The 22978-nt window shown below is 51.3% G+C and overlaps 2 protein-coding genes across 2 annotated transcripts in view; one reads left to right on the top strand and one right to left on the bottom strand.

The window, feature by feature from the left end:
• Positions 1–4113, top strand: part of aldh1l2 (aldehyde dehydrogenase 1 family, member L2) — a 94018-nt gene extending 89905 nt beyond the window's left edge. The window contains exons 22-23 of the mRNA XM_069909979.1: positions 981–1180; positions 1933–4113. Coding sequence (XP_069766080.1) covers positions 981–1180; positions 1933–1988 — 256 coding nt within the window. The 3' untranslated portion in view covers positions 1989–4113. The remainder of the gene's footprint in view (positions 1–980; positions 1181–1932) is intronic.
• Positions 4114–4874: 761 nt separating this feature from the next.
• On the bottom strand, positions 4875–13907 carry nopchap1 (NOP protein chaperone 1). The gene is made up of 4 exons (XM_069909980.1): positions 13404–13907; positions 11342–11425; positions 6527–6663; positions 4875–6221 (listed from the first exon to the last, which is right to left on the bottom strand). Exons 1-4 carry the CDS (start codon positions 13798–13800, stop codon positions 6045–6047), a joined length of 795 nt encoding a protein of 264 aa, XP_069766081.1. The 5' UTR covers positions 13801–13907; the 3' UTR covers positions 4875–6044.
• Between the last annotated feature and the right edge of the window lie 9071 nt (positions 13908–22978).

Raw genomic sequence — 22978 nt, 5'->3', positions numbered from 1 at the left:
TTTCTAAGTACCAATTCTAAAGCATTTGCTTAATATATGGAACAGAATCTATATGGAAAGAGGAATAAAGAACTATCAAATAGCCAAGATAATATTAAACAGAACCCACTTATTCTTTTCACATTAAATAATCCTTTTTTTATATTTGGCCTAATCATGGGATAAAGAGGGTAAAATATGTTTTTTAGGTTCCTATTTTCTGACCTTTGAGCAAATGAAAGAGACTGGGACTTTTATTCATTGGAGCGTAGAAGGTTGAGAGGGGATTTGATAGAGGTATTTAAAATTTTGAAGGGAATAGATGTGAATAGGCTCTTTCCCCTGAGGGTAGGTGAGATTGGAACAAGGGGTCATAAGTTAAATATAAGAGGAAGCTTCTTCACTCAGAGAGTGGTGGCTGAGTGGAATGACCTACTGGAAGAGGTGGTTGTAGCAGGGTCAATTCTGTCATTAAAGAGGAGGTTAGATGAGTACATGGATGTGAGGGGTTTGGAGGGTTATGGGCAAGGGAGTGAGTAGGTGGAATTAGTGGAGTTTCACGTAGATTGGTGCGGACTAGAAAGGCCATTATGGCCTGTTTCTCTACTGTAAATTGTTATATGGTTAAATAAAACATACCAAATAATTTTTTTTTTTCATATTTTCAGTTCAAATCATTTTTAAAAAGTGAGATTATTCTTAATTAACATTCAACACGTTCTTCTCTTCTTCATAAGCCCCTACATCAATACAGAATCTCAAAGCACTGAGACACTTTCACACATAGTGTGTGGCCTCTGTCTGTGTCTCAGCAGGTTTGTACCTCATTTTAATTTCTTCTCTTGTGTGAAAATCTCTGTGCACGCCTTTACTCTCTCCCTGCCGAGGAGCCATTAGATGACAGCACCCCATGGCTACCTCTCAAGTGATTGCTCTTGGAGAACCTGGATGTTAGGTGTCAGTGGCAAGTACTGATCCTAATCTCTGTTCGCTGCTTCCAGGGACGTGGATGGAGTGTTACATCGAGCAAACAATACGGAATTCGGTTTGGCCTCAGGAGTTTTCACAAGGGACATTGGGAAAGCAATGTATGTCAGCGATGGACTTGAAGCTGGAACAGTCTTTATCAACACCTACAACAAGACAGATGTGGCAGCTCCCTTTGGAGGTTTCAAGCAGTCTGGGTTTGGGAAAGACCTGGGTAAGTCCAGGTTGGGGGAGGTATTGATATCACTGACCAGGTGGGTGGGAGGGGCTCAGCCTGGCTCTTGCCTGATGACAGTGTCTGGGGCTTTGCTCCTCAGTGTGGGTGTGACATGTGATAGGGTCCAGAACCAAAAGGGGAGTCAGAGATCCCTGGCCGAGTGAGAGGCCAGAGCAACAGGTGACCTACATGTACCCTGAGCAGCAGTAGGTGAGAGAGGGGGATGGGTGAAGGGGTTCTAATTGGGTGGTCCCAGCAATGGTGACTCACATCTCACTTCCATCTCCTGTCCAGCACCCGCAGCACAATTGTTCCACCCTGCTCTGGCCCCACACAACCTACCTCCTCCTCCTCACGAGACTAAATCCCACCCCTTCCCTCTGCTCTCCACCACCATGGTAGTTTGTGCCATGGACAGACACACCTCCCTCCTGCACCAGGGAAGTGTGAGGAGCCTCCACTGCCACCTAGTCAGAGGATTGGGGTTCAAATCCTGCTGCAGAGATCTCAGCTCGTATTTTTACAGCAGAATAAGAAACCCCTTTGGTCCAGTGTCCGTGATAAACCAACCTCTCTTCCTCCAAAACTTCCACACCCACATAACATGGGTCTAATGGCATTTTATGGGATCTTGCTATGTACAGATTTATTCTGTTCTGCCTGTGAGTGCACAGAACAATTAATGCAGGTTGAATGAAGGTGACCAGAAAGGCCTTTCCCTCCAAACATTCATTCTCTTCTGATTCCAGGTGAGGAGGCTCTCCATGAATATCTCCGAACGAAAGCCGTGACGGTGGAGTATTAGGTCACGGCAGGGACATCTTCATCTCTGCTTATTTTTGGCTATATTTTAGCAGGACAGGAGCACGGGTGTGTTGATTCAGCGGCTGAGCGCGACTGTTCAATGTTCGTGGTGTAGCAAGGCTGAAGCTAAACCCTGCACATTGAACACAGAGCCCCTGACAGTTCCTGTATAGTTTGGAAATCTAGACTCTAGACTCTCATTGTTATCAATGGTTGCAGTTTCTACCTGAAGGTCATCTTTGTGTCATTTCACACGGGACAGGAAGGTGCGAAGGCTGAGCACACCCTGTATCTGGATGTTAAGAGCCTGGACCTTCTTCCAAAAAACCCACTCAACCAAGCAGAGGTTTTGTTTAATTGTCTATCATGTTCCATTGGGCAGAGCACAATCCCCCCCCACCCCCCACCCCCCCACCCCCCACCCCGCCGAGGCCAGGGCTCATCGCCACATCTCTCCCATCACCAGGATCAATACGTTTTAAATCTATGCACGTAAGCTTCAAATCAGGCAATTGTTGCATTAGATGTTGATGCCTCTGGGAGCAGTGTGGTGTGAGGACACAGTGAATGTAAAGTCTGACGCATTCCTGTTCCAGAATATTAGATATGCCGTTGAATGTTTAGATGTTTGTGAAATACTGTATCGATAATGTTCAATCATATACCCATATTACTGGTCTGAAAACCCCTTCAAAAGCTGCAGATGTTACAAATCTGAAACAAAAACCAAGAAAGTGCAGGAAAGCCTGCACAGCATCTGCAGAGGGAAGACATTGGTTCAGCTGTGACCTTTCGTCAAATCTGCGACAACTGAGGAGAGCAGGGAGACTCTTGAGAACCGGCAGAGGTGGTGCTGCCATCTTGGGTCGGAGGTTGTATCCACAGCATGCCGTCAGTATTAGCAGCATCTTCAGTGTGGCCGAACACTGTCATCCTTGCCCCCCAGTCATCTCCGAGGAGGGGCCCATCGCATTAAATTCTGCTCCTAGTTGATGGGAGAATGTTGGATGTCAGCTCAAAAGCTCTGGTACCCATGGGTGAGCGACTGCCATCTGATGAGGATACCTCAGGCCCCATCCCCCGGCTCATCCCAAGACCCCCCCCCCCCGTCCTGGCTCACTCTGTCCCCGCAGGACACCATCCCTTCAGCTCACCCCAGGACCCTGTTCCCTTAGGTTCTTGTCCCCCAGCTCACCCAGGGTCCCATTCTCTTTCCCCGCTCACCCCAGGGCTCCATCCTTACCCCACTCATCCTAGGACCCTAGGAGTGTGGCTCACCCCAGGGTCCTATTCCCTCCTCCTACTCACCCCAGGGCCTGTCCCCCCCAGCTCATCCCAGGGCCATATTCCCTCCTCCCGCTCACCCTAGGGCCACATCCTCACCTCACTCATCCCAGGGCCCCATCCGCACTTGGCTCACCACAGGGCCTGTCCACCCGGCTCACCAAAGGGCCTCTAGTGCACCCCAGGGCTCCATCCATCCAGCACACAAGATCATAAGGCATCATATTCAGCACAGAAGCGTGGGCCAAAGGGCTTGTTCCTTTCCTTATCGTTCCCCCCCCCCTTAAAAAGACATCAAGACATTAGCAAAATATAGCAAAGAGTGGCACAGTGCCTCACAACAACAAGGCCCTGGGGGTGATCCATAAGCAGAAATAGGCCTTTCAGCCCATTGAGTCTGCCCTGCCATTTTCCCACTCAGCCCCATTGCCCTCCTCATGACCTTTGATGCCCTGGCTAATCCTCTCAATCTCTGCCTTAAGTACCCCCAATGACCAGGTCTCCACAACCACTTGTGGCAACAAATTTCACAGATTCCCCACCTGAAGAAATTCCTTCACATCTCTGTTCTAAGCGGATGACCATCAATCCTGAAGTTGTGCCCTCTTCTCCTGGACTCTCCCACCATGGGAAACAACCCTTCTACATCTATTCTATCCATGCCTTTCAACATTCAAAATGTTTCAATGTGGCCCATCCAGCTTCCCACAAATCTCAGTTCCTTCCAAGTCTGGATCAAAATCGACTGTGAGAAGTTACTCATCGCTGTAAAAATGTGGTCCCAATTTTAAAATGCCGTGTGATTTTATTTTCTTACAAGTAAAGCTTTTCTCTGCATTCCATCTGTTTTCTGTGGAGTTTAGCTCTATACAATGTTGGCATTTGATGCTTCCTGTTCTGTCGCAGATTGCTGAAACAATCCGAAATATGACATGGGTGTTCAGCCTCCTCTTCTGCAGGATTTGCCTACTCTTCCACCAACTGGAGAGGCAAAGAGAAGTGTCCAACAGGGCAAGTGTGTGCGCAGGAGGCAGGGAGGGGTGAGGTGCCGACTGGCCAAATGAATCTCCCATTTATGCTGCCAGCTTTGATTTTCTGAACTTTGCAATTATACAATCTGCTATCAATGGCTCCATCTCATCACTTCTAAACAGACTTGGCATAGCCTAATGCAGGGGACAACTGCGACCCGAGGTACTGTGGTGGTGGATTGTCTCGCCTTTAGCCGTCAGTGAACCGTTCTAAAAAGTGAAAGATTGAAAGATCAATCACAGGAAAGACAATGCCATGCCCCATGCCTGCGGATCCAGAAGGTCAGGGCAGGTGCAATTCCTTCCACTGTATTTGTCTGCAGTTTGGATTACTGCCCCAAACCAGGACATCTTGCTGAGTGTCCTGGCTAAAGTGCAGGACCAGAGAGGAACCCCACCCCATGTGTGTGATCTGCACCACTGCTGTTGCCTGAGTGCGGCCAATCTCAGGGCATGGCCCTCCTGCTCAGGAGACTGGGCTTCAGACACCAGAAGCCTCTGAGCTCATTCAACCTCTTGAGCCTGCACCTCCTTCAGCGACTATGCGGTTTGAAGTAAAACAGACACCATGGTTAAAGTAAAAACACAATGTCCTTTATATAGGAGAGGTAACAATCAGAATGGTTTGGCCATTTACTCTGCATTACCAATCAGGTTGGAAACATCCATCACAACCTTGGGGATGCCTATGCTCACTGACTAACCCACCCCTTCCCTTCAGCAGCACCGAATCCCTCAAAACATCCTCAGAAAGGGTCCCGATTGGAAACAGCTCCAACACCAAAAAAGAAGGCTCTTTGGTCAAGGAGGACGGTGGTCAAAACAGGAAGAATGCAAATGCTTCTTTGCAGAGGATGCGATTGCCTGGATTGGAGAAGCAAGGTTGTCAAAGCTAGGGCTTTTCTCTTAGGAGTGATGAAGGATGAGAGGTGACAATAGAGGTTGAGGGGCCCAGATAGGGTGGAGAGCGACAATAGAGGTTGAGGGGCCCAGATAGGGTCAAGAGCGACAATAGAGGTTGAGGGGCCCAGATAGGGTGGAGAGAGACAATAGAGGTTGAGGGGCCCAGATAGGGTGGAGAGAGAAACAGTAGAGGTTGAGGGGCCCAGATAGGGTGGAGAGAGAGACAATAGCAACTACACAAGAACATCTGTTTCAGTGACTGGAGGAAAGTTAAGGGGAGACATTTTTTTTTTAAACACATACGAGTCATGGGTGCTGCCTTGCCGGGGGATGGTGGTGGAAGCTGGTACAACAGAATCTTACACAGGCACATAAAAATAAGAAAAATAGGTTATTGTTGCAATGGAAGAAGGGTTCCGATTGTTATGGAGCAAGTTTACACAGGTCAGCACAACATTGGGGGCCAAAGGGCCTGTACTGTGCTGGAATGTTCTACAAAATGGGGCTTATGGCAGCACACCCTGGAGGGGGCCGAGTGGCGTGTTCCTGTTACAATCAGGCTGCTCTGCATTCAAAGCATTCTGATAGGGCAGGTAGATGGCTGATTATTGGGGATGGCAACTGTGACTGACTGACCAGAAACCAGTTTGTTCAGCGATGGCTCGCCCCACCGATGAGCAGGCAGGGTCCGACCCGTCCACAGGGTGACCTGCAGCACCAAGTGTTGGGATGGGCTCATGCAATGGGCTTTCCTCACACCCAGGTCGTGCACAACTCCATGACGGCATTCCCAGCCCCCGGTGCAGCAGGGAACGACTGTCCGTGAGCCAGACCCTCAGTCACTGTGTCTGGTCGACTGACACCACCTCAATGTGGCCGCTGCGTTGTGGATGGGCTGTGGGCAGCTTAAGGTTTGCCGCTGTCACTTCACCAAATGACTCTTCATCAGACTGGGAATCATCAGACGTCCATTCCTCTGCTCCGCTCTCACTCCCCATTTCAAAAAACGATAGGTCCTGGCAGGGCAGAATGGGCAAAGGAATTGGTACAGCAAGAAGTGTGGGGGTGGGGAGGACGGCTGGGAATCTGGTGCCTATAATCCAACAGGCGGACTGGGGGAGAAGGGTGGGGCATGGAGCCCAAGGTCAGAGGTCATTAATGCACATCCAGCTTGAGGATGGGGGTCAGGGTCACCAATACGTTCCCCCATGGATAGGGGTCACCGGTACGTCCAGCCTGAGTTTGAGAGTCATGGGGGCATCCCCCATGGACAGGCATAAACACCACTCCACTCCCATCCACTAGGTGACTACTCACTCACCATTTCAATGATCCTGCCTGGACAATCTTCCACATTCTCAATGTCAAATCGCCTCCCCTCAGCCATCTCCATTTGTTTCCTCAGCTCTGTGTTCGCCTTTGCCATCCGCGGCAAGAAGTCTTGGAGCCTGTCCAGCACTGGGGCAAAGCACATGGAAACACTTAAGGCCCATCACACCCCTGGTACAGGCAGGCTCATAGGCAGTCGGTCAGACCCAGTTACACCCCATTGAAACAGGCAGTCAGTCAAACATTGCAAGTGCAGTCAGCCAGTTCCAGTCCACAGTCAATGGCTGGAACTGTGTACCTGTGTTGTACCAGCCAGCCATCAGATTAGCTGACAGGTGGAAGGCAAAGAGTGGGAATAAAAGGGGCCTTTTCTGGCTGGCTGCCAGTGACCAATGGTGTTGGGATCCCATTCTGCCCTGCCAGGACTAGTCATCATTAAAAGAGAGGTTGATAGATTCTTGATTAGTTTATGGGGAGAAAGCTGGAGAATAGGGATGAGGGAAATTCATCAGCTACGATGCAAATGCTGGAGCAGGCTCAGTGGTGTTAATAGTCCCATTCTGCTCCAATCTTTTGGGGTCACCCTGCAAATCTACACATCCCTGTGGAGACTTGTCCTCTATCCCACAGGGAGCAGGTCATCACTCAACCTCCCAGCACTGTCCCTCCTCACTGAACTTACTCATCAATTCTTTATCCCAGTTGCAGTAAATACCCCAACTTCCCACAACTCGCACAACGCTGTTAAGGCACCAACGATCGGGACGGGGTTCAAATTCAAAACTGTCTATAAGGAGTTTGTACGTTCTCCCCATGCCTGCGAGGGTATTCCCTGGGGGCTCAGGTTTCCTCCCACCCTTCATGACGTACCAGGGGGTATAGGTGAATTGGGTGGCACGGACTAGAGGGCCGAAATAGCCTGTTACTGTGCTATATGTCTAAATTTAAATCTCATTCCAATATAAAGGCTATTTTGTAGTGGTCCACTAACCGATGTACAAAATGGCGGACGAATGTGGCAATCTCGCAAGGCCCAAGCAGGTTAATGGCCTTTCTCCCTGGCTGAATGCCCAAATGGCGAGAACGCCAACCTATCAGCAGCCGGAATGCCAATGGCAACAGCAGGAAAGCCGGGCCCAGCAGCGGGAAACTGGGCCTATATAAGGAGGAGTAGCATCAGCAATAAACCAGTCTTGACTATAACCACACTGAATGTGTTGTTCCTCCACTCTCTGCTGTAGCGCCCATTACATTGGTGACCCCGACTACTCCAAATGGCATGTGGACCCGAAGATGAACAATGTGGGGTTCAAGCAGGCCAAAGCCCAGTTCCTGCTCCAACAGTTCTCCGCTGACACCACAAAATTCTACTATGTGGCGAGCTCACTCAACCAGGACACAGCAGCGCAAGTCGTCGATTTCCTGGAGCAGCCTCCAGAACAAGGCAAATACGATGCCCTCAGAGTTTTTAACCTGAACTTTTGGCACGGGGCGAGCGTGCCACCCGACTGTTGCACATGGACGGCCTGGGGTACAGGGCCCCCTGCACCCTCATGAGGGCTGAGGGGCACAAACCTTGCCTGCTGTCTGAGGATATCTGACTGCTGCTCACTGATGAGGATTTCAGCAACCCCAGGAAAGCCGCCACTCAGGCAGACATGCTCTGGAGAGCAAAAAGGGACAGCAGCGCCAAGGTGGAATCGGTCGCTAGGCCACACACATAGTGAACGTCAAGGCCGCCACAACCGATCAGTTGTGCTTGTACCATCAGTGATGTGGTGCAGAGGCCCATACCCCCCTGCCCCCGTGCATTTCAGGGAAATGCCATGGCCAACCGTCACTAGTGTCTACGGCGGTTGGCCAATGAGACAGCCTCCTCCATGTCTAGGACTCTTGGTCAACACAGGTGGCGAGGTTAGTGTCCTTCTCCCCTCAGCCTACGACGCTCGGAACGAGAAACCAGGTCTGGCCCCGAGGGTGGTGAACAGTAGCAGTATTAGGACCTTTGGCATCCATACCATCTGACTCCGCTTTGGCAACAGCCAGTTCACATGGACTTTTACTCTGGCAGCAGTGGCACAATCACTCCTGGAGCAGACTTCCTCTGAGCCCACTGTCTGCTAGTGGACCTCAAAGGGTGGTGTTTGGAGCATGCCAGAACTTTCCAGACATTCCCTGAATGTCCAGAAACGAGTTCACACACATCATGACATCCAAGTTTACCTCAGCTAAACCGAAGCACGGTGTATGGCACAACATCCTGACAGAGATCCCATCCCCACCTCCCCCACACCAGGCCGTGCACCGCCTTCCTCCCAAGAAACTCAACCTCGCACAAGAGGAGTTTTTTAAAAATGGAGGAGCTGGGGATAGTGCAGCATTCCAACAGTCCCTGGGCCTCCCCCCTGCACATGGTACCAAAGGCAGCGGGAGGGTGGAGGCCATGCTGAGACCATCACCGCCTCATTAAATCCACCACACCAGACAGGTCTCCTGTACCACATACACAGGATTTCACCATGAACCTACAGGAACAAGGTCAACCTCATCCGGGGCTATTATCAGATCCCGGTCCACCCCGATGAAGTTTCTAAAGCTGCGATCCTCAACCCCTTTGAGCTGTTTCAGTTCTTAAGAATGCCTTTCAGGCTCAGAAATGCAGCCCAGACCTTCCAGAGGGCGATTGTCGAGGTGGGCCAGGACCTCAGGTTTGTGTTCATTTACCTGGACAACATCTTAAAAGCCAGCCGCAATTCCAAGGAACATGTGGCCCACCTAAGACAATTGTATTCGCCTGAGCGACTTTGGCCTCACAATCAACCCGGCCAAATGACAGTTCGAGCTAGAGATAATCTACTTCATGGGCCACAGAATCAACGTACACGAGGCGACACCACTGCCTGAAAAGGAAGAGGGCATCAGGCGCTTCACCAAACCCCACATGGAGAAGGGCCTCCAGGAATTTGCCAGTATGATCAATTTTTAACCAACATTTCATACCGGCAGCAGCCCACATCATGTTCCCCCTGTTCACACTCATGGCAGGGATAGGGAAGCATCAGAGATCCTCCAGAAGGCAAAAAACGCACTGGCCAATGCCACGATTCTGGTACAGCCCAGGATAGATCCTCTGACTGCTCTCACAGAAGACACCACCAACACAGCAGTCAGGGGCATGTTTGAACATTTGATCAAGTGATAGTGACAGCCCCTGGCATTCTTCAGCAGATACCTCTGGCCACCTGAACTTAAATACAACGCCTTCGACCACAAATTCTTGTGGTCCTACACCTCAGGTACTTTTTGGAGGGGAGATAATTTCACAGACAACAAGCCATTGACCTTTGCTTTCAATAAAGTGTTGGACCTGTGGTCAGCCGGGCAGCAAAGACACCTATCCTACATTTCCGAGTTTACCACGGACATTGAACACATCACTGGTAAAACCAATGTAGTGGACGATGCACTGTAACAACCGGTGAGTCAGACCATCCAGACCCTGTCCCAGGCGATAGACTATGCAGCCCTGGCCAAAGCACCACAGACAGACCCTGAGATTCCCGCATACAAGACGGCAGGCTCAGGCCAGAGGACGTCCCAATCGGCCCAGCTACCGAGAGGCTCCTGTGCAACGTGTCCACTGGCAAAGCCCGCCCCATCCTACTGGCAGGTTTTTGATGTGGTACACAACCTGGAGCACCTGGCCATCAGAACCACCGTCAAGATGGCAGCCAGAAGATTTGTCCGACGGTCAAACACTCCACGAGATAGCCAGAAGCAATAACCGAGTCCAGCGCCAGAGCCTTGATCAATACCTGAATGCCAAGGTTCGGAGTGCCAGAGCACATGACTTCAGATAGGGGTGAACAATTCACCTCGGGGCTTTGGGCGGCGCTGGCCAACTTTCTGGGAACCTAACTCCACCACTCAATGGCATATCACCCCCTGTCAACAGGTTGGTGGAGTGGTTCCAGATACCTGAAGACAGCCCTGATGGCTCAGCTCTAGGGTCCGCATTGGACAGATGAACTACCATGGGTCCTCCTGGGTATCCGCACACCACCAAAGAAGGAGTTCAACGCCTTGGCAGCGGAAATGGTGTACGGCACACCTTTGGTCATACCGGGGGAAATCGTGGTCTCTACCAAGGGCCCAGAAGAACCACAAGTGGCAGCATTGAAAAAGCTAAGGGAGCAACTAGGCACCCTAGCCCCAATACAGCCTTTACTGTACGGCCAGCCCAAGATATTTATCCCCAAGGATCTAAAAACATGTGTGACAGGGAGACTGTGCAATGACAGACACCAGGGGTCTGACACAACCACAGGTGTGCTGGGCATCGGTGGTAAGGAAGAGACTGACCGTCTCAAACTGGCACATATGGACACCAGCCAGCCGGTCACTACACAAGCCCCGTGACGCAGGGGTAGGCTCCTAAAATCAATGGGATCAATGGGGGTGGGGCTTGTGGAGGCAATCTGATACACAAAATGGCAGACAAACACAGCAATCTCGAAAAGCCCGCGCAGGCTAATGGCCTTTCTCCCTGGCCAACTGCCTGTGCTTCAGGAATACCAACTAATTAGTGGCTGGAATGCTGTTGACGTCACTTCTGGCGACAACAACGGGAAAACCAGGCCCAGCGGTGGGAAACTGGACCTACACAAGCAGCAGAGTGTGCAATAAACCAGTCTTGACTATAACTCTCTGCTGTAGCGCCCGCTACAAGTTTCCCATAATCAGCCAATTGCTGTAGTTCACCCTACAGCCCAGACCCTGGGAGGAGGAAGCCATCTGTCCCACTCACCTTCACTTCTGGGAACCTTCACAATCTTGGGAGGGGCAGTTTCCTGGGAACACGCAGAACCTATGAGAAGCTTCTGTTCAATTCCTGGGGGCAGATCACAACAAGGTAACATTACACCAACCATACTTTAGAAACTAGTACACAAAGACAAGCAAGGGAGAACTGTTGAATGGAGTTGATAGGGTGGTAATGGGGGGGGGGGGGGAGGAGAAGGGGGAGGGGAAGAGGAGAAGGGGGAGAGGAAGAGGAGAAGGGGGAGGGGAAGAGGAGAAGGGGAGAGGAGAAGGGAAGGGGAGGGGAGAGGAGAAGGGGAGGGGAGAGGAGATGGGGGAGGGAAGGGGGTGTTTGAGGGAGGGAGGGAGATGGGGGAGGGAGGGAGACAGGGGAGGGAGAGGAGGGAGGGAGAGGAGAAGGGGGCGTTTGAGGGAGGGAGGGAGGGAGGGAGGGAGGGGAGAAGGGGGGAGGGGGAGGAGAAGGGGGGAGGGGGAGGGGAGAGGAGAAGGGGAGGGGGAGGAGAAGGGGAGGGGGAGGAGAAGGGGAGGGGGAGGAGAAGGGGAGGGGGAGGAGAAGGGGAGGGGGAGGAGAAGGGGAGGGGGAGGAGAAGGGGAGGGGGAGGAGAAGGGGAGGGGGAGGAGAAGGGGAGGGGGAGGAGAAGGGGAGGGGGAGGAGAAGGGGAGGGGGAGGAGAAGGGGAGGGGGAGGAGAAGGGGAGGGGGAGGAGAAGAAGGGGAGGGAAGGGGAGGGGAAGAGGAGAAGGGGGAGGGGAAGAGGAGAAGGGGAGTGGAAGAGGAGAAGGGGGAGGGGAAGAGGAGAAGGGGGAGGGGAAGAGGAGAAGGGGGAGGGGAAGAGGAGAAGGGGGAGGGGAAGAGGAGAAGGGGGAGGGGGAGGGGAAGAGGAGAAGGGGGAGGGGAAGAGGAGAAGGGGGAGGGGAAGAGGAGAAGGGGGAGGGGAAGAGGAGAAGGGGGAGGGGAGAGGAGAAGGGGGAGGGGAAGAGGAGAAGGGGGAGGGGGAGGGGAAGAGGAGAAGGGGGAGGGGAAGAGGAGAAGGGGGAGGGGAGGGGAGAAGGGGGAGGGGAGGGGAGAGGGGGAGGGGAGGGGAGAAGGGGAGGGGAGGGGAGAGGAGAAGGGGAGGGGAGGGGAGAGGAGAAGGGGAGGGGAGGGGAGAGGAGAAGGGGAGAGGAGAAGGGAAGGGGAGAGGAGAAGGGAAGGGGAGAGGGGAAGGGAAGGGGAGAGGAGAAGGGAAGGGGAGAGGAGAAGGGGAGGGGAGAGGAGACGGGGAGGGAAGGGGGTGTTTGAGGGAGGGAGGGAGACGGGGGAGGGAGGGAGACGGGGAGGGAGGGAGACGGGGAGGGAGGGAGACGGGGGAGGGAGGGAGACGGGGGAGGGAGGGAGACGGGGGAGGGAGGGAGACGGGGGAGGGAGAGGAGGGAGGGAGAGGAGAAGGGGGCGTTTGAGGGAGGGAGGGAGGGGGAGGAGAAGGGGGGAGGGGGAGGAGAAGGGGAGGGGGAGGAGAAGGGGAGAGGAGAAGGGGGAGGGGAGAGGAGAAGGGGGAGGGAAGGGGAGAAGGGGGAGGGGAGGAGAGAAGGGGAGGGGAGAAGGGGAGGGGAGGGGAGAGGAGAAGGGGAGGGGAGAGGAGAAGGGAAGAGGAGAAGGGAAGGGGAGAAGGGAAGGGGAGAGGAGAAGGGAAGGGGAGAGGAGAAGGGAAGGGGAGAGGAGAAGGGAAGGGGAGAGGAGAAGGGAAGGGGAGAGGAGAAGGGAAGGGGAGAGGAGACGGGGGAGGGAAGGGGGTGTTTGAGGGAGAGAGGGAGACGGGGGAGGGAGGGAGACGGGGAGGGAGGGAGACGGGGGAGGGAGAGGAGGGAGGGAGGGGGAGGAGAAGGGGGGAGGAGAAGGGGGGAGGGGGAGGGGGAGGGGAGGGGGAGGGGAGGGGGAGGGGAGGGGGAGGAGGAGGGGAGGGGGAGGAGAAGGGGAGGGGGAGGAGAAGGGGAGGGGGAGGAGAAGGGGGTGTTTGAGGTATAGGGGGAGGGCCGGGCTCGGTGGTCCCGGTTTGAGCCCCGCTCTCACCCGCCTCGCTCCCCGCCCTCAGCAGCGCTGCCGAGCACCGCTTCCCCACCACGTCGCCGGCCGCCATGTCCGAAGTCGCCCGTGTCCACAGCGACACCTGCCGGCTGGAGAAGCAACCAACAGCAACGGGAGTGTGGAAAACCCGGAACGCGGAGCCTCCAGCTCGGGCTGTGAATCCAGACTCCACAAAACCAAAACATTTCCCACGCTCTAAAGTGCTGGAGAAACTGAGCAGGTCACGCAGCATCCAAATGAAGTAAAAAGGGGACAGTGTTTCCAGAAAAGGAGGGCATCTCAGTGGGTTTATGACCCCCACTCTATCGCACAGCTGCCCTGACGACACCTCCGCACCCTGCTCCCTCGCTTCTCCCGGTGGAACTCTTCCATTATCCAGCATCTCAGGTGTCCTCAGAAAACATGGCTTCCCCTTCACCGCCCTCAACTCGGCCCTCACCCTCTCCTCGGTTTCCCGCTCATCTGCCCTCTGCCCCCAGACCCGACAAGGACAGGATTCCCCTGCTCCTCACCGACCCACCACCCCACCAGCCTCCATCATAACATCCTCCACAATTTCATGATCCCACCCCCAGGCATTTCCCCCTCCTCTCTCTCTCTCTCTCTCTGCAGAGACAGCTCCCTCATCCACTCGTCCCTCTCCACCAATCCTCCCCGTGGTACCTACCCCTGTGACTGCTGCATTTGTACTGAAACTTCACCACCATGCGGGGGGCCCCAAACAGTCCTTCAAGTAAAACAACACATGCGATGAGAGGCAACCAAAACTCCTCCCCTCTTTGGCGGAGGGGACACGAAGCAAGTGATGCTCACACAACTTCCAGGACCCTTTCCGTGGGTCAGACTCTCACTCTGGGCACCATCCAAGAGCAGTCTTCCTTCTGCAGGTAAAAACCCTTTTGGTGGGTCAGTCAAACAAAAGTGACCTCCACGAGCCGTATTTCTCGTCCCTCTATAACACAGGAGGAAATTGTCCAGAACAGTGGTTCTCAACCACTCACATACCATTTTAAGTGGGAAGGAAAGGTTGAGAGCCACGCACTAGACCCAATTGTTATTGAAATAGTTTGAATGAGAAAAATTGTCATTGGCCCATTTCCTTTGGAATTAGGAAACTGCGCGCATAATTTGGTACGATTAGAACAGTGGTTTTCACACTTTTTCTTGCCACCCACAAACCACTTTAAGCAAGCAGAATGGCATAAAGAATACTTAAAGTGGTATATAAGTGGAAAGAAAAAGGCTGAGAACCATTGGTCTATAACCACCTATGAGGCCAATCCAGCACAGAATTTCTTCTTCAAGGAGCTGTTTTCTCCTGTGCTGTCTCCTTAAAATGGACCCCGAGCAAAGCTTCTTTTCAATCTGCTGGTCACATGGTCTCTGCCCCTGGCCTCTCAAGGGCTGCACCGCTTCATTCTGCAAATGCATCAACTTTGTAGTACATGCTGCCTTCAAAACCTGCTGCTAGTTCACAGTCACTTTCCAAACACTGCAGGCTTTTGTTTGTTTAGTTCAGTTCCATTTATCTAAACAGCACATTTAAAACAAGTTACATTGACAAAAGTGCTGGACAGATCAAAAAGCTATCACAGCGAAATGAATACAAGAAGTTAGAACATAAGGTGCATGAGGAGGACTTAAAACGCAAAGAAATAAAAGTACATCTTCAGTCTGGATAGAACGGAGTTGATGAAGGGGCCGATTTGATAGAAAGAGGAATGTCGTTCCACAGTTTGGGGGCAGCAAAGGTGCGATCTCTGCTGGGTTTACAATTTGAGCGTGGAACAGTAAAGCACGCCAAGATAGCTGACCTGAGGGTTCATGAAGTGACAATCCCACACAAATAAAAATGAACTGAAAATGGGAGCAAGTCACACTATCAGTATGTCAGTATGTGCCCTTTTGTGAGTTTTCCAGTGTGGAAATAAAATCCACTGTTTGTTCATAACTAATGTCCACACTTGATTCTCTTTCAACCCGTGGAACCATATGATGAACAGAATAGTAAGGAGCTGTACCGCTTCCTGGTGTAATAATCATGGACACGTGAAACGGGACGCACCCCTTGCTAGTGTAATTCTCAAGGACACGTGCAGCTGGATGCACCTCTGGCTAGTGTAATTCTCAGGGTCACCTGCAGCTGGATGTAACTCTTGCCGCTGTAATTATAAGGTTCACTTGCAGCTGGATGCACCTCTTGCCGCTGTAATTATAAGGTTCACTTGCAGCTGGATGCACCTCTTGCCGCTGTAATTATCAGGGACACTAGCAGCTGGATGCACTTCTTATCGGTGTAATTATCATGGGCATGTACAGCTCGATGCACCTCTTGCAGCTGTAATTTTCAGGGACACATGCAGCTGGATGCACCTCTTGCCAGTGTAATTATCAGGGATACTTGAAGCTGGATGCACCTCTTGCCAGAGTAATTATCAGGGACACATGCAGCTGGATGCACCTCTTACCATAGTAATGATCAGGGACACGTGCAGCTGGATGCACCTCTTGCCAGAATAATTATCAGGGACACGTGCAGCTGGATGCACCTCTTGTCTTTGTAATTATCAGGGACACGTGGTGCTGGATGCACCTCTTGCCAGAGTAATTATCAGGAGCACGTGCAGCTGAATGCACCTCTTGCCGGAATAATTATCAGGGACACATGCAGCTGGATGCACCTCTTGCCGGAGTAATTACCAGGGACACGTGTAGCTGGATGCACCTCTTGCTGGAGTAATTATCAGGGTCAATTGCAGTTGGATGCACCTCTTGCCGCTGTAATCATCATTGGCACATACAGCTGGATGCAACTCTTACCATAGTAATTATCAGGGACATATGCAGCTGGATGGACCTCTTGCCAGAGTAATTATCAGGCACACGTGCAGCTGGATGCACCTCTTGTCTTTGTAATTATCAGGGACACGTGGAGCTGGATGCACCTCTTGCCAGAGTAATTATCAGGGGCACGTGCAGCTGGATGCACCTCTTGCCAGAGTAATTATCAGGCACACGTGCAGCTGAATGCACCTCTTGTCTTTGTAATTATCAGGGACACGTGGAGCTTGATGCACCTCTTCCAGAGTAATTATCAGGGGCACGTGCAGCTGGATGCACCTCTTGCCGGAATAATTATCAGGGACACATGCAGCTGGATGCACCTCTTGCCGGAGTAATTATCAGGGACACGTGTAGCTGGATGCACCTCTTGCTGGAGTAATTATCAGGGTCACTTGCAGTTGGATGGACCTCTTGCCGCTGTAATTATCATGGACACATACAGCTGGATGCAACTCTTGCCGGTGTAATTATCAGGGACACGTGCAGTTGGATTTCCCTCTTGCCAGAGTAATTATCAGGGGCACGTGCAGCTGGATGCACCTCTTGCCAGAATAATTATCAGGGACACATGCAGCTGGATGCACCTCTTGCCGGAGTAATTATCAGGGTCACGTGTAGCTGGATGCACCTCTTGCTGTAGTAATTATCAGGGTCACTTGCAGTTGGATGGACCTCTTGCCGCTGTAATTATCATGGACACATACAGCTGGATGCAACTCTTGCCGGTGTAATTATCAGGGACACGTGCAGCTGGATTCACCTCTTGCCAGTGTAATTATCAGGGACACATGCAGCTGGATGCACCTCTTGCCGGAGTAATTATCAGGGACACGTGCATCTGGATGCACCTCTTGCCGGTGTAATTATCAGGGACCCGTGCAGCTGGATACACCTCTGGCCGCTGTAATTATAAGGTTCACTTGCAGCTGGATGCACCACTTGCCAGAGTATGTATCAGGGACACGTGCAGCTGGATGCACCGCTTGCCGGAGTAATTATCAGGGACACGTGTAGCTGGATGCACCTCTTGCTGGAGTAATTATCAGGGTCACTTGCAGTTGGATGCACCTCTTGCCGCTGTAATTATCATGGACACATACAGCTGGATGCAACTCTTGGCGGTGTAATTATCATGGACACATACAGCTGGATGCAACTCTTGCCAGTGTAATTATCAGCGATACTTGAAGTTGGATGCACCTCTTATCCAGAGTAATTATCAGGGACACATGCAGCTGGATGCACCTCTGTCTGATGTAATTATCAGGGTCACCTGCAGCTGGATGCACCTCTTGCCAGTGTAATTATCAGGGACACATGTAGCTAGATGCACCTATTGCCGGAGTAATTATCAGGGACATGTGCAGCTGGATGCACCTCTGGCCGGTGTAATTATAAGGTTCACTTGCAGCTGGATGCACCTCTTACCAGAGTTATTATCAGGGACAAATGCAGCTGGATGCACCTCTTGTCTTTGAAATTATCAGGAAAACGTACTGGTGGAGGCACCTCATCCCGGAATAATTATCAAGGACACATGCATCTGGATGCACCTCTTGTCTTTGTAATTATCAGGAAAACGTGCAGCTGGATGTAACTCTTGCCGCTGCAGTTATCAGGGACACATGCAGCTGGATGCACCTCTTGCCGGAGTAATGATCAGGGTCACTTGCAGCTGGCTGTAACTCTTGCTGCTGTAATTATCAGTTCACTTGCAGCTGGATGCACCTCTTGTCTTTGTAATTATCAGGGACACGTGCGGCTGGATGCACCTCTGGCCGCTGTAATTATAAGGTTCAATTGCAGCTGGATGCACACCTTGCCAGAGTAAGTATCAGGGACACATGCAGCTGGATGCACCTCTTGTCTTTGTAATTATCAGGAAAACGTACAGCTGGATGCATCTCTTGCCGTAATAATTATCATGGAAACATGCAGCTGGATGCATCTCTTGTCTTTGTAATTATCAGGGACACGTGCAGCTGGATGTAACTCTTGCCGCTGTAATTATCATGGACACATACAGATGGATGCAACTCTTGACAGTGTAATTATCATGGACACATACAGCTGGATGCAACTCTTGCCAGTGTAATTATCAGGGATAATTGAAGTTGGATGCACCTCTTGCCGGAGTAATTATCAGGGTCACTTGCAGCTGGATGTAACTCTTGCCGCTGTAATTATAAGGGATACGTTCAGCTGGATGCACCACTTGCCAGAGTAATTGTCAGGGACACATGCAGCTGGATGCACCTCTGGCTGATGTAATTATCAGGGTTACCTGCAGCTGGATGCACCTCTTGCCAGAGTAATTATCAGGGACACTTGCAGCTGGATGCACCTCTTGCCGGAGTCATTATCAGGGACACGTTCAGCTGGATGCAAATCTTGCCAGTGTAATTATCAAGGACACATGCAGCTGGATGCACCTCTGGCCGGTGTAATTATCAGGGTGGAGTAATTATCAGGGACACGTGTAGGTGGATGCTCCTCTTGCCGGAGTAATTATCAGGGACACATGCAGCTGGATGCACCTCTTGCCACTGTAATGATCAGGGACACATGCAGCTGGATACACCTCTTGCCAGAGTAAGTATCAGGGACACATGCAGCTGGATGTAACTCTTGCCGCTGTAATTATCATGGACACATACATCTGGATGCAACTCTTGCCAGTGTAATTATCATGGACACATACAGCTGGATGCAACTCTTGCCAGTGTAATTATCAGGGATAATTGAAGTTGGATGCACCTCTTGCCAGAGTAATTATAAGGGACACATGCAGCTGGATGCACCTCTGGCTGGTGTAATTATCAGGATCACCTGCAGCTGGATGCACCTCTTGCCAGAGTAATTATCAGGGACCCGTGCAGCTGGATGCACCTCTTGCCGGAGTAATTATCAGGGACACGTGCAGCTGGATGCACCTCTTGCCGGAGTAATTATCAGGGACACGTTCAGCTGGATACAAATATTGCCAGATTAATTATCAGGGACACATGCAGCTGGATGCACCTCTGGCCGGTGTAATTATCAGGGTCACTTGCAGCTGGATGCACCTCTTGCCAGAGTAATTATCAGGGACCCGTGCAGCTGGATGCACCTCTTGCCGGAGTAATTATCAGGGACACGTGCAGCTGGATCCACCTCTTGCCGGAGTAATTATCAGGGACACGTTCAGCTGGATGCAAATCTTGCCAGAGTAATTATCAGGGACACATGCAGCTGGATGCACCTCTGGCCGGTGTAATTATAGGGTCACTTGCAGCTGGATGTAATTCTTGCCAGAGTAATTATCTGGAACACGTGTAGCTGGATGTTCCTCTTGCCGGAGTAATTATCAGGGACACTTGCAGCTGGATACACCTCTTGCCAGAGTACTTATCAGTGATACGTTCAGCTGGATGCACCTCTTGCCAGTGTAATTATCATGGACACATACAGCTGGATACAACTCTTGCCAATGCAATTATCAGCAATACTTGAAGTTGGATGCACCTCTTGCCAGAGTAATTATCAGGGACACATGCAGCTGGATGCACCTCTGGCTGATGTAATTATCAGGGTCACCTGCAGCTGGATGCACCTCTTGCCACTGTAATTATCAGGGACACATGCAGCTGGATGCACCTTTTGCTTGTGTAATTATCAGGGTCACTTGCAGCTGGATGAACCTCTTGCCGGTATAATTATCAGGGTCACTTGCAGCTGGATGCACCTCTTGCCGGAGTAATTATCAGGGACATGTGCAGCTGGATGCACCTCTTGTCTTTGTAATTATCAGGGACACGTGCAGCTGGATGCACCTCTTGCCGGAGTAATTATCAGGGTCACTTGCAGCTGGATGCACCTCTGTCTGGTGTAACTATCAGGATCACCTGCAGCTGGATGCACCTCTTGCCAGAGTAATTATCAGGGACACTTGCAGCTGGATGCACCTCTTGCCGGAGTAATTATCAGGGACACGTTCAGCTGGATGCAAATCTTGCCAGTGTAATTATCAGGGACACATGTAGCTGGATGCACCTCTGGCCGGTGTAAATATCAGGGTGGAGTAATTATCAGGGACACATGTAGCTGGATGCTCCTCTTGCCGGAGTAATTATCAGGGACACATGCAGCTGGATGCACCTCTTGCCCGAGTAATTATCAGGGACACGTAGAGCTGGATGCATCTCTTGCCGGAATAATTATCAGGGACACATGCAGCTGGATGCACCTCTTGCCGGAGTAATTATCAGGGTCACTTGCAGCTGGATGTAACTCTTGCCGCTGTAATTATAAGGTTCACTTGAAGCTGGATGCACCTCTGGCCAGGGTAATTATCAGGGTCACCTGCAGCTGGATGCACCTCTTACCATAGTAATGATGAGGGACACGTGCAGCTAGATGCGCCTCTTGCCAGAGTAATTATCAGGGACACGTGGAGATGGATGCAGCTCTTGTCTTTTTAATTATCAGGGACACGTGGAGCTGGATGTACCTCTTGCCAGTGTAATTATCATGGACACATACAGCTGGATGCAACTCTTGCCAGTGTAATTATCAGGGACACTTGCAGCTGGATGCACCTCTTGCCGGAGTCATTATCAGGGACACGTTCAGCTGGATGCACCTCTTGCCGGAGTCATTATCAGGGACACGTTCAGCTGGATGCAAATCTTGCCAGTGTAATTATCAAGGACACATGCAGCTGGATGCACCTCTGGCCGGTGTAATTATCAGGGTGGAGTAATTATCAGGGACACGTGTAGGTGGATGCTCCTCTTGCCGGAGTAATTATCAGGGACACATGCAGCTGGATGCACCTCTTGCCACTGTAATTATCAGGGACACATGCAGCTGGATACACCTCTTGCCAGAGTAAGTATCAGGGACACATGCAGCTGGATGTAACTCTTGCCGCTGTAATTATCATGGACACATACATCTGGATGCAACTCTTGCCAGTGTAATTATCATGGACACATACAGCTGGATGCAACTCTTGCCAGTGTAATTATCAGGGATAATTGAAGTTGGATGCACCTCTTGCCAGAGTAATTATAAGGGAAACATGCAGCTGGATGCACCTCTGGCTGGTGTAATTATCAGGATCACCTGCAGCTGGATGCACCTCTTGCCAGAGTAATTATCAGGGATCCGTGCAGCTGGATGCACCTCTTGCCGGAGTAATTATCAGGGACACGTGCAGCTGGATGCACCTCTTGCCGGAGTAATTATCAGGGACACGTTCAGCTGGATACAAATATTGCCAGATTAATTATCAGGGACACATGCAGCTGGATTCACCTCTGGCCGGTGTAATTATCAGGGTCACTTGCAGCTGGATGCACCTCTTGCCAGAGTAATTATCAGGGACCCGTGCAGCTGGATGCACCTCTTGCCGGAGTAATTATCAGGGACACGTGCAGCTGGATCCACCTCTTGCCGGAGTAATTATCAGGGACACGTTCAGCTGGATGCAAATCTTGCCAGATTAATTATCAGGGACACATGCAGCTGGATGCACCTCTGGCCGGTGTAATTATAGGGTCACTTGCAGCTGGATGTAATTCTTGCCAGAGTAATTATCTGGAACACGTGTAGCTGGATGTTCCTCTTGCCGGAGTAATTATCAGGGACACGTGCAGCTGGATACACCTCTTGCCAGAGTACTTATCAGTGATACGTGCAGCTGGATGCACCTCTTGCCAGTGTAATTATCATGGACACATACAGCTGGATACAACTCTTGCCAATGCAATTATCAGCAATACTTGAAGTTCGATGCACCTCTTGCCAGAGTAATTATCAGGGACACATGCAGCTGGATGCACCTCTGCCTGATGTAATTATCAGGGTCACCTGCAGCTGGATGCACCTCTTGCCGGTATAATTATCAGGGTCACTTGCAGCTGGATGCACCTCTGTCTGGTGTAATTATCAGGATCACCTGCAGCTGGATGCACCTCTTGCCAGAGTAATTATCAGGGACACTTGCAGCTGGATGCACCTCTTGCCGGAGTAATTATCAGGGACACGTTCAGCTGGATGCAAATCTTGCCAGTGTAATTATCAGGGACACATGTAGCTGGATGCACCTCTGGCCGGTGTAAATATCAGGGTGGAGTAATTATCAGGGACACGTGTAGCTGGATGCTCCTCTTGCCGGAGTAATTATCAGGGACACATGCAGCTGGATGCACCTCTTGCCCGAGTAATTATCAGGGACACGTACAGCTGGAGGCATCTCTTGCCGGAATAATTATCAGGGACACATGCAGCTGGATGCACCTCTTGCCGGAGTAATTATCAGGGTCACTTGCAGCTGGATGTAACTCTTGCCGCTGTAATTATAAGGTTCACTTGAAGCTGGATGCACCTCTGGCCAGGGTAATTATCAGGGTCACCTGCAGCTGTATGCACCTCTTACCATAGTAATGATCAGGGACACGTGCAGCTGGATGCGCCTCTTGCCAGAGTAATTATCAGGGACACGTGGAGATGGATGCAGCTCTTGTCTTTTTAATTATCAGGGACACGTGGAGCTGGATGTACCTCTTGCCAGTGTAATTATCATGGACACATACAGCTGGATGCAACTCTTGCCAGTGTAATTATCAGCGATACTTGTAGTTGGATGCACCTCTTATCCAGAGTAATTATCAGGGACACATGCAGCTGGACGCACCTCTGGCTGATGTAATTATCAGGGTCACCTGCAGTGG

The sequence above is a fragment of the Narcine bancroftii genome, chromosome 13 (genome assembly GCF_036971445.1).
Source record: "Narcine bancroftii isolate sNarBan1 chromosome 13, sNarBan1.hap1, whole genome shotgun sequence".
Taxonomy (NCBI): domain Eukaryota; kingdom Metazoa; phylum Chordata; class Chondrichthyes; order Torpediniformes; family Narcinidae; genus Narcine; species Narcine bancroftii.
This window is presented reverse-complemented; position numbering and strand designations above follow the sequence as displayed.